The sequence below is a fragment of the Dermacentor silvarum genome, chromosome 9, assembly GCF_013339745.2.
Source record: "Dermacentor silvarum isolate Dsil-2018 chromosome 9, BIME_Dsil_1.4, whole genome shotgun sequence".
NCBI classification, from domain to species: domain Eukaryota; kingdom Metazoa; phylum Arthropoda; class Arachnida; order Ixodida; family Ixodidae; genus Dermacentor; species Dermacentor silvarum.
This window is the reverse complement of record NC_051162.1, coordinates 54,212,021-54,224,356: the sequence shown is the minus strand read 5'-3', so window position 1 is coordinate 54,224,356 and position 12,336 is coordinate 54,212,021. Positions and strand designations below refer to the sequence as shown.

The 12,336-nt window shown below is 46.9% G+C and overlaps 1 protein-coding gene across 1 annotated transcript in view; it reads right to left on the bottom strand.

Moving 5' to 3' along the window:
- LOC119465254 (uncharacterized) overlaps window positions 1-12,336 on the bottom strand; it is a 405,770-nt gene that overhangs the window by 138,638 nt on the left and 254,796 nt on the right. Inside the window, 2 exon segments of the mRNA XM_037726053.2 lie at window positions 2,876-2,901; window positions 2,903-3,162. Of these exon segments, the coding sequence (XP_037581981.1) occupies window positions 2,876-2,901; window positions 2,903-3,162 (286 nt within the window).

Below are 12,336 nucleotides of genomic sequence, written 5' to 3'. Positions count from 1 at the left end.
ATGGGACGAAGGAGAAGAAAGGCCCTAGAAGAACATGGGCAGAAGAAAAGAGGGAAAAAAAGCAATTCGTATGATGCTATCAGGAGTAGATACGTTTCCGTTAGCAGGATTCCTTACCACTCTTTCAACTCGTAAATTAACCTTTTCAGCCACAAAACCATATTTAAAAGTACGTATGCCCAAAATATTTAATTGGTACACGCATTAAGGCCAAATAGTTTATAAGAAAACGTGCTTTTCTTCTCCCATGGGGGTCTGCAGTGCGCGGAAACCTTATTCGGGAAGTTAAAGTTGCTCTGAGAAAGAAAGAAAAAAAAAAGGCCATCGGCCTGCTCGATCAAAGCGGCACGAAGGATCCTCGCCATCTCAAGAAACGGCAGACGCAAGAAATTGCAACACCGCGGAGATGGCAAACGATAAGACATAATGGCAAGTGAAATACAAATGACACGTCTCCGTCTGACCCCTTGCGTGTATAAGACGATACGCAAGCTTTTCTAGGCTGCAGTGCATCAAGTTGCACAGAATGTTCTGCTACCGAGTCTTTTATCTTGTACACCTACAACTGCTTCTTTTACGCCCGCGCAATCCGAAGATGCGGCAGTGTGTCACAACTGCGAGAGTGTTGACTCTCTCTTGAACGAGTGGATTATAAATTATAACCTTGTGGCCTATTTTATTAGATCACATCTGTTTCAAAATGTGACTTAACCAATGCGGTTATGCTTTCTTCACTATTCGTTGTTTCAGCGCCATGGACATGGATGGTTGAGCAGCCGTCGCCGTCGGTTTGCTAACTTAATTAGATTGGAAATTACCTCCTCAATTTTGTTATAACGTCAAAGTTGAAATGCCAGTATTGGACGGTTACGACGCAGGAACCAAAGCAACATACATGATTGTGTAATCGCCATCTATTTTAAAATATTCGTCGACGAAAATTTCTCGACGCATTCGGAACGAGTACTGTTACGTTCAGCGAACATCGGGGGCAGCGATCTTGGAAGTATCTCCCGATTTCCTGGGACGAATCGCTTCGGGAGGCTGAAAAACGTCCCGCCGGTAAAGATCAGCGGCGACACCATGCCTCTACACCTTTCAAAGAGTACGTGCATGTCTCGACGCTATAAGAAGAGGAGACTCTTGGAAAAGGGCCGCTACTACGAGGGTTTCTCACGGCCGCTCGACAGACCAGCTGGCCGCCAAGGCCGTTCTCCAAACAAACCCGTCGATGGCTGGCCATTCCAGGAAAAACCGACGCGTCAGTTCAATTCTGGCGCGAAGCCACCTGTCTACGAGTGTCCCCTACTTTCTGTGGGGGAGTGAGCAGTGTGTGCCAGAGGGCACTTCTGCGAATGTGTTCGGGAAACGAAGGCGACGGGGGATTATGCGCACCCTCGCCCTCAAGGCGGACCCTTCGGTGACTCTCGACGCTCCGATTGGAGCATGGTGCGACCAGCAGCTTGGACAGAGGGGTTTTAAGCGGACCTTTGGGGTCCATCGGGAGTGCTCTCTCACCTGCCCTGAGATGTAGGCAGTGCTTCGATCCAGGGTGCATGTCATGTTAGACTGATGAGACGTAACGTCTCGTTCTCCTACTTCCCATGTAAATAATGTAAATAAACTCAATACTCTTCATTCTCGATGAGGACCTGTTCCTCCCTTCAGCAACGTCTTCAGCGTGGATGAGGCGGACGACGGCATGGGCCAGCTACCACTTAGGATATGCCCGACTCCAACTCCTACCACTGGCGAGGCCACGACTACCAACTCTTGCAGTACAGATACACAGTGGGTGCTCAATAGTTCCCTCACACCTGCACGAGTCGCTTTTGGGTAAGCGCCCATTTCTAATAGACACTTTTAGTTGGATGTACGTAGCAAGTCTGTGTGCGCTGCAGGAGAGAGGTGCGCATGTGCAGAACGGAACGCATCTATTTTACGTATGCTTGCCTATGCCTGTAACAAGATGCTGCGTGCGTATCACACGGCTTGCTGCCTGACGCTCTCGCGAGACCTCGAACAAACGAGAGCGCATGATGACGGCAATGGCGTGCGACGCGGACAGCAACACCAAACCCAGCGCAAATTGCGGCTACTTTACGTTGAAAGATGATAATGCCATGCTAGAGGAGATTCAAACACATGGCTGGACTTCGATGCCTGCGGCCGTTACCATGGCCTCCACCATAGTCCAGCGCGCCGATAGTAGAGGCCACGCAGTCATTAAAACTTAATGTAATTCTGTAATTCTGGTGACGGGGAGAAGCATCCCAAAACGATTACACACACACATATATATAGTACATGACCTGTCTAGTTGAGCAAGACGTATCACAGCACATTAAACTAAGTGTGGTGGCGCACTTCCTTTGCAGCGTACTGCAAATATTGTGTACTAGAAGTTCATGTTGCTGGGCCTAGTCGGTTTATATTGCTCAGTAGACCAAAAGAATTTGGTCACTTAGCGCAAACAAAGACAGAAGGGGACAAGCTAGGGGAGCTCCAGCTTTCGACTGTTCATTCTATTTTGTATTACATCCAATATATATAGGCAAGCGAATGCACAACCCAAAAGCTTCAATCATGAGCACGCAACACCCAAATCACAGGCCGACTACCAAAAAACCTTCGTTCTGAATACAAGATCAAAACTGAAGTGATCGCTAATGCATGCAGAACCTCGTTCTTTATTGTGGAACGCCTCTAAGCACTGTACATGTGTACTGCGCACGCATGTGCTGCGTACGCCCAAGTCAAGGTGTCTAATACGGGAGTCGAGAACTAAATCACCACAACATCTTCGAAAAGGTGAATAAAGTTCCTCTGGACCACTGGAGAGCTACGAATAGACATCAGAGAGTGTAGCTCTTACCTTCGGAAGATGCGCTTCCCCTCGTCAGTTGGTCTTGTCCAGTATGCGCTCGACGATGAGCTGGCCCAGTATAGAGGCCGTCAGTCCGGGCTCCAGATAGAGCACGCAGTGAGCCACGTGGAAGTTGAACTCGGTGTCGTGCAGCCAGTAGGTGTCCATGGGCGACACGAACCGCTTGTCGTCTTCGCACAGCACTCCCTCCCGGGCCGAGGCGCACGAGGTGCCGGCGTGGCGCAGGACCACGGCCACTGGGAGCAGCGACAGCAGCAGCAGCACCAGCGGAAGACCTGCGGTCACAGTGACGAGATGCTTGACGCTCGTTTCTGACAAGAAGCGAGCGAAAAGACAGAAACTGGGACGAGAGAACTGGAAATGTGAACCACGGCGAGTATTTAAGAAAAAAAATTAGCGCAGTTTGCACTGGAGGCGCAATGCTAAAGAGACAGCGGAGCTGATGGGCTACCTAGCTAGTCCTGGATTTTGGGCTAGTCTGAACACTACCAAGTCATCCCCAGCACTTTCCAGAACTTATTAAATGTTGTTCAATTATCGAATAGCTATTGGTTGGCTATCGATGACTGACTAAGCTTAAGTAGTCCCAGCCATGCTTAGCCAGGCTCAGTTTCGCTAGTTCACAGGGGTATGTGCCATTGCGTTTGGACCCTTTCTGCACTACCGCCGGAATCGGCCCACATTTTTAGATTCCGCAGATACATAACGCCCGGCTTAAACAGCTCCGCTGTTGAAAAAAAAATCAAGCGGCACTTATTTATTCCTACGCGGATGAATGCGAAAGCATTGCGACCACCGCGCGATGCCTATGCCGGTTCAGTCGTCTTAATTTAACTTCGCCCTAATTAACAACAAAGGTCGTGGGTTCGACTCACAACAAATGTCGTAGGTTCGAGTGCTGTAATGAACTCTGTCTTAATTAAACCTGACTTCAATAACATCGCGTTATTCGCTCGGCCTTAACCACGTCTTTTTCCGTGGCCTTAACTCACTCTGCCTTAATTAACTTTGGCTTGATTACGTTGCCCTGATCACGGCCGCTGGATAAAAAAAAAGGTGCTGGATAAAAAAAAGGTGTGGCCTGCCGCGTGCATCGAAAACGGTGTGATCCGCCGCGCCGCCACACATCGGGGGCTGTGTTCTGGCATAGGCATAGCAAATGCGTGAGGAACGCGCGAGGAACGCGCTGAGGAACGCCGTCGCACGTACCAGCCGACGGCGCGTTCCATCGCCGATGACTAGCGCCGTTCGGCCCAGCCAAGCGGCCGACAATGCAACTACGGCTGTCACACTCGCTCCCATTGCAACGCGCGCGACGCGGCAGGCCGCACCTTTTTTTATCCAGCGGCCGTGCCCTGATTGACGCCATTAACGGCCTCGATTGGCTCACTTGACTTTTGTCTGCCATCGTTGTCACGCCAACGCTGACAACACCGAATTTTCCGCCTCATAAGCCATATAATGATTTCCCATTAAAAGAAGAAAAATAAAAAGGACGGCAATAAGAAACAGAAAAAAAAACATTCTGCAGATCCCACGCACTGTGGGAATAGATATGCCAGGCATTTGGCAGGTAGCTGGCTATACAGCATCTATTGGGTTCTTCAAGGCGGTAGTTGGAGCAACGTGTATGTGTAAAGCAAGGATTTTTGTGTGAGGTGTGAGCCTATTTGTGACGACAGAAGCAAGACACAAGACGTCTACGATAGTATGGCGGCGACGGCAGAACGACAGTCGTGTTTTTTACTCCGGAGAAGAAACGTTGTAACCTGTTTCGTTCCAACCTGGACCGATTCCCAAGGCTGTACGATATCACACAGCGCATTCATAGAGTTACCTGCTACGAGGTAAGCACAGCCAAATTTGGGCCGATCTCGAAGGCCTTGCAGTCTAACACAGCTTCTAAAAGCGCTAGCTGCCACCAGGCAAGGTTTGGAGAAACTGGCGCGCTAGCGCTCGTGTCGCGCGGAAAATAAGGTCCCTAGATAAAGAAGAGAAAAAAAAAGAATTTGTTTTACCCAGGGGCCTTAATGGGAAATACAGCGGTATGTCTGTGGCCAAGCGGAAACTGGCGCACGTGCTGTTGCTTTCGCTCGTGCTATGTGACGTCACACACGCGCCACTCATCTCAAAGAGCTATATTCATCTCAGTAATTCCTTCGAGCACTGTGGAAGTTGAAGGACTTCATAGCCAATCCGAAGGCTGAATGTCGCTCAATATGTGTGCATACGCGTCACGTCGTCTGGTTAGCGTCTGCTTGCCAACCTGTCGGTAATTTCTCACAGTTCGTGAAGTGACGCAACAAATTTTTTGGCATAGTAGCTATAAGCTGCGTTTACATGAATGTCATAGCGGAGCTTCGATTCATCTATACGCGTTCTCAGCAGTTCCTTGCAGCCTCCTTAGCCAGTAGTAAGGGGAACGCCATTACACATATTCATACGCGCCACATGGCCTATTTGGCATCCATTCGGCGTCTGCTAGCCGCCGTCATCACGTACCTAACCTGAACGCAGTACTAAATGTATGATGCAGGGAACAATTAGGCGTCAACCAATAGCTTTCTGCTTTGTAAATGCATCCCCAGTGTAATGCTCTGGCGCCATCTGCTAGCTGGCAATAACACCACTCTTACATCTCGGTGCTGTCTTTGAGTCCCAGCGGCATCAAAACAAACAGCCGATCTGAATAATAACGAGAAGGCATGCTTAGTGTTCTGCCGTCAGGGTGAGATGAGACTACGCTATGATGGCTTTTGTTATTTATTTGTTAGTGTCAGGGCGCGAAGCCAGTAACAAGCGTGAATTCATATCGAAGCGGGCGGTCTGTCTTGTATGGGCAGCTGTCATGTTGCTCTGTAATCGCGGTTAGGGTACTTATTACCTTTATCGGCCGTATCCGCCGCCGTAATTCAGGGTATAGGGCGTGTATGCGCACAGGACCAAACACGTCATGTATCGCTGGTACGTATCATGCGTCAAGGAAATATGAAACTGTCTAGTTCCGTCAGTATTGAGACAGTTACACCCGGAACTAAATTCTCCTGCGCAAGGACATTGCTAGTGGACACCTCATGCCTTGAGCAGTGCTGTAAGTTAGTTGTGAGAGAGAGTACAGTTGGTGTTAGCACGCGTGAACCATGCATGCGATCGCGGCCTACCGGATGAAAAGCGGCGCATTCAGCATGCAACAGTTGCAGCATCGAGTGACAGTGCTGGGATTCAGAGGTGGGATCTCACCATCGGACACTTGAGACAGACAGACAGACATGAACTTTATTTGGTCCTGAGGAACTACGTGTGGACCCCCTGTGGGAAGTCCGTAGTAGTCGCTGGCCGCGTCCACGTAGGGGCAGGAAGACCGTGGTCCTCCGCCCTTTCGCAGGCCCTCTGGACAGCCTGGAGTTGAACTGAGAGTACGCTGCTTTTAAGGGCATTGTCCCAGTCCGCTTCTTTGTTTGACGGTGCGTTACGTAACGCGGGGCATTGCCAGAGCATGTGAGCCAATGTACAGAAGTGCACATCACAATCTGGACAGTGTGGTTCTATATTTGGGGTGATGCGACTTAGAAAGCCCCTCGAAGGAAAGGACCCCGTTTGAAGCATTCTAAAAGTCGACGATTGAGACCTGTTAAGCTTAGGATGAGGTAGTGGAAAACTCCTCCGCTCTAACTGGTAGTGAGAAACTATTTCGTGGAAAGTAAGTAATGTGTCGCTGTGCTTAATTTCGTCCGGCCCCCCAAAAGCTTCCATGCCGCCGCGGTGGGTAAGATCTCGCGCACGGTTATGAGCAAGCTCATTGGTGTTTGGGAGATTTATAAGCATATTCGGACCCATGTCGGCTGGAAACCACGTAATGGAGTGAAAACCAGTAACCACCCTATTTCTGAGGATGGCCGCAGCCTCTCTGGAGATGGAACCCGATGCAAAGGCACGTATGGCCGGCACGAGAGTCTGTGTATATATTGGGACGCACAGGGTCCCTCATTGCCAAAGCTATGGCTATCTGTTCCACTACATCGATGGAGATATGACAACCAGAAGCCGCGTTGATGAGTGTACCGTTCGTATCAACTACTGCCGAAACAAAGTTGCTGGTCTGTCCATATTGGGCCGCATCTACGAATGCTGCTAAGCTTGGGCTATCTGCGACTGTCTTTAAAATAGCCCGGGCGCGAGCCTTGCGTCGCCCAATGTTATATTGTGGGTGAACATTCCTAGGAAAAGGACTAACAGCGAATGATTGCCGGATTGTTTCCGAGAGTGATTCCTCATGGTCGTTGATTAAGCTTGGAGCTAAGTTGACTGAGTCTAGTAAACGTCTTCCGGCTTTGGATGTAGATTGCCTGACAATTTGTGCTGTTCTTTGGGCCTCTATCACCTCCGAGACGGTATTATGCATGCCCAGCTGCATAAGCTTCTCTGTACGAGTGGTGACTGGTACTCCCAGTACTCTTTTAATGCTTTTGCGCATGAGCGTGTTTATTTTGTTCCTTTCTGTCTTAGTCCAATTTAGTGCAGATGCCACATAAATGATGTAACTCATCAGGAACGCGTGATATACCCTGAGAAGATTGTCCTCTCCGAGTCCCCCTTTTCTATTCGAGACTCTAGAGATGAGCCGGAGCATACTCTCCGTTTTGGAGGTCATGTGGGCAATTGTCTTTGCATTACACCCTCTGGCGTCAAGTAACAGGTCCAATATCCTGATCGAGTTGACTCGACGAATAGCCTGACCATCCTTCGTGTGCTACGGCAATAGGTATCTGTTCCATCGGAACCAAACCCCTAACACCCTGTCTCGCCGGCCTGTACAGCAATAACTCAGACTTGGTAGGTGAGAGGCTGAGCCCTGTTTCAGTTAAGAATTCTTCCGTTACATTTAGTGCTTCTTGTAGCGCCTGTTCAACGTCCGCGTCTGATCCACCAGGACACTTGAATTATTGCTTTATTGAATAGACACGAAACAAGGTGAGACAGAAACCTGCCAACTTATTTACTGTAAGGAACGTGGTATAGCCCAAGGGAAGCTTCGCATTAACCGTATGCGCAACTTTGACTTCCATTTTATTTCGTAGGACAGAACACAGAGATTACTGCGGCAGATACCACTATACTCGTTTATGAGCGGCTCTGCTCGAAAAGGCGGACATTACTTGCACAAAAAATTGAAATGCTTAATGGATTATTTGACAAACACTCACTAATTAAGTTAATTCACTAGTTACCTTATGGTTCATACTCCAATTTACAAATTGTAGCCATGGAGTTCGCAAGGCGGATCCACTTGGAACCAATTCTCTGGAGGGCACCAGTGTCGAGATACTAATTCCTGAACTTTGCGGAGAAATGCATTATCGTTCGAGTTACTTTCTTAAGAAAACGTCGCTTTATGCATAGAAGCACAAAAGTAACTGAAACGGCAATGTATTTCTCCGTAAAGATCGGGAATTAATATCTTGAAAGTGGTGTCCTATCCTGAGAATTCGTTACGAGTGGGATCGCCTTGCGAACTCCACGGCTAGAATTTGTAAATTGTAAATAAGGTTTTTAGCTAAAAAACGCCGGCAGATCCCACGCCCTGTGGGAATCGATATTATGTGGAGCAATGTGCGGGGAGCCTACGAAGTTAACAAAACTACCATGAGAGCACCAAGACGTAGCTGGCTCTTCTATGACCTACATGAGGCGCAGGTCATGACATTCATGTCATGAGTCCTCAGGAGTCCCTTTAGCTACACCCAAGAGATCTTTCATGACTATGACTTCCACCTTTAGCCTTTTCCTTCACTTAGTACCACATCCAAACCCATTCCATTGGTTGTGAGTGTTAATATATTTTCGCTGAGTCATTCTCATATTTGCTGAGTAATGGTCATGAATAAGACTTCTACCACATTCCTTTAGTGTTTCCTTCACTTAGTACCCACGTTAGAACCCATTTCAGTGTATATTGAACTGTTAATCTTTTTTCGCTGAGTCATTGTCATTTTTGCTGAGTCATACTCACGACTATAACTTCCACCACCATCCTTTAGTGCTTCCTTCCCTTAATACCCACGTCAGAACCCATTTCAGTGGCTTTTGAGTGTTAATATTTTTCGCTGAGTCATTTTCATTTTTGATCAGTCATTCTCATGACTATGATTTCTAGCATCATCCTTTACTGTTTCCTTCACTTTGTACCCACATCCGAACCCATTTCAGTGGTTTTTGAGTATTATTCTTTTTTTGCTGAGTCATTATCATTTTTGATGAGTCATGCCCATGACTATGACTTCTACCAGCATCCTTTAGCGTTTCCTTGACTTAGTACCTACGTCCAAACCCATTCCAGTGGTTTTTGAGTGTTAATATTTTTCCCCGAGTCATTGTCATTTTTACTAGTCAAGCTCATGACTATGACTTCTACCATCATCCTTTACTGTTTCCTTCACTCTGTACAAACGTCCGAACCCACTCCAGTGGTTTTTGAGCGTTAATCTTTTTTCGCTGAGTCAATTTAATTTTTGCTGAGTTATGCTCATGACATTGACCAGTGTCCGTTAGTTTCCTTCACTTAGTACCCACGTCCGAAGCCATTTCAGTGGTTTCTGAGTTTCAACTTTTTTTCGCTGGGTCATTGTCATGACCTGCATGACACGCATGGTATGACATTTATGTCATGACCTATCAGTTATGTTCGCCATATACTCCTGTCATACTATGCCAATTTTGGTACCTACCAAGTTAACGAAACGACCATGAGAACACCAAGTCGTGGGCGGCTGTTTCATGACCTACATGACATGCATGTCATGACATGCATGTCATGACATTCATGTCATGACTTATCATTTAGGTTCGTCATATACTCTTGTCACAGTATGCCAATTTTGGTACATACCAAGTTAACGAAAAGACCGTGAGAGCACAAAGACGTAGGCGGCTAGATAGATAGATAGATAGATAGATAGATAGATAGATAGATAGATAGATAGATAGATACTGTCAAAGTAGCAAATGTTCGCCATGAAATGCTTCGCATTTAAAAACTTAATTAGTGAATTCTTGTGAATTAGTCGATTTTTGCAAGTAATGTCTGCCTCTTCGAGTAGACCAGCTCATCAACTAGAATTGTGATATCTGCCAAAGACAACCTTTACAAATTTTTTAAGTGTTCGCTGAAACACCCGGTGTATCGTACAGCGGGTGCAAAACGTGAAGACATCATGGAAAGATTCATTCAATCAGTTTTGTACCGTCTCCGCTCTGTTATATGGGTCCGTTTTGACAAAATTCTCTTACGCTAAAATTGTCTCGTAAGAATGAATTCCAGCCAATCCAGATTCCAGACAAATTTTTAGCGAATGTGGTCGGCCATTCGCTAACAGAACTAAAGAGCGAAAAGCTTTGCAATTAAGCGCCCTAGGCCCGTATTCACAATGCTGTTTGTTCGTAAACACTCCGTGCCATTGGCTGGCAACCTTCTCCAATAGCATGCCTAGTATGAGGGCTTGGTATAATAGGCTCTTACGAACAATTCTAGCGTAAGAATTTGTTTTGAACACGGCCCAGATACACAACGCATTCGAAAAGTTCGGCCTTGCACGGTGCCATTTCTGAATGCGGACGGGCCTGATTATTCCAGAAGAACGTTAAAGAAGTGCCAGCCCGACACGGACGAAAAAGGAACATATGCAGACACAATAACACACAATACACGCGTGTGTGTGCGTTCGTGTTGCAGTCTCACTTGAGTTTTCTTTAAACCAGTCAACAAATCTCATCCTTGGTAGCGAACGAGGTGGCAGTAATTTTGGTTGTTCTTATCTGGCATAGACGTATTTCCAACTGCTGTTCGATTTTGTTTTTGGGGCAAATAAAAAAATCAAGCTATAGAACCTTAAATACGAAAAAGTAAGTCTTTAAAGAAGCTAAGCAAAGCACAATAGTGCTTGACAGCGGCATGGTAGACGTAATGTTCAAAAATAAAACGAGATCAATATGGCTTTTAGGTCAAAGGCTGTTATATGATGTTCTACTTGACGTTAAGAGAAAGAGGCAGAGATGAGCAAACCTATGCAAAGTTGTAGTCAATAGTTCTACGCACGACTGCATCTTTTGTTTTAATTGAACGATATCGCGTTTGTGTGTTGAGAGAGAGCACGATCTTTATGAATAAATTGCCACCCGCAGTAATGGGCACAGTGCAGGAGAAGAGGCAGGCAAGGACACAAAGAAAGAAGAGCGCATGCTACCCACCCCGCTTGACAGCCAGGTCCCACCGACGGGCTTTTAACGCGATAGCGTTAAGGGCCCCGTGTGGCAGAAAATCCGGTGTCGGCGTCAGGCGGCATTGGCCGTTAGACAATAATTATCCCGAAAAACGCAGGCCCTCCGCATGGCGCATAGACGTTACTGAACTAATTCAATTTCTGAAAGAAAAATTCGTCAGCAATTTTGTAAAGTACGACTTACTTACGACGTACGACTTAGTCATGATAGCGCCGGATTGTAGTTTGAATATACGAGAAAGCTTAATTCTGCTACGCGGTAACTCAAACACAAACCTCTTTTCTAGCTGTCGTTTGCGGTCTGTCTTAGTGGGAGCGGCGTCCCCCGCTTGGTTCCTTGCAACACCATCCAGATGGCGCTCGCCTCCGCGAATCCGCGGCAGCAGCGGATCGAAAAAAAAAATAACCACAAAGCTCGCCTTCGTGCATAGCGTTGGCCGTCAGCGTTTGCAGGTAAATATTACGGTTACATAAGCTGCAGTTTCCCGGGAAGCATGGGAAGCAGTCAGGGATCTTTGAATACTATCGCATACCACTTTGAAAGACGAAGCTTAAGCATCTTCCAAGTGTTTTGAGAGCCAGCTGCTCAATAAACGCCGATAGTTCTATTTCAAGATACGTGACAATGTGCTGGTTTTCATACTTCTCAATGATCGTTTGAAACTGTCATCCGCTGAAAATCGTCCATGCTACGTCTGCGAAAATAATTATACATCCAGCTTTTTATACATAAAACTTCATATACATGCAAGTCACGCCTCGCTTCACCTCTTTGCTTTGGAACACAAGTCCTACCGATATAAATATTTGATCAATGAAACCAATAAGGGCTAACCGTCCGCCAGAGCGTCCCGTGTAGCGCCAGTGAACGAGCTTTCAGTGGAGAGATTTCCTGACTTAACAGCCAGTTAGGAAAACAGCCTGGAAGTCTGGCTTTAGCCTTAAATAAAAAGGGCGAGCTGGTTCTACAACGTAAAACATTTGCATTCACTTGGTGTAGCATGTATACCACCGAGAAACTCATACAGGTTTTATGAAGAGAAGGCGTCGCAGTTGCGCATAAGGTCACTTTCTTCGCAGATGAAACATAGGAGCATCACCCAACCGAAGTAGTTGTTTGACCAAGCGTATTAATCAGGAGGAACGCGCGCTGGCGAATAGCCAATCGCTAGA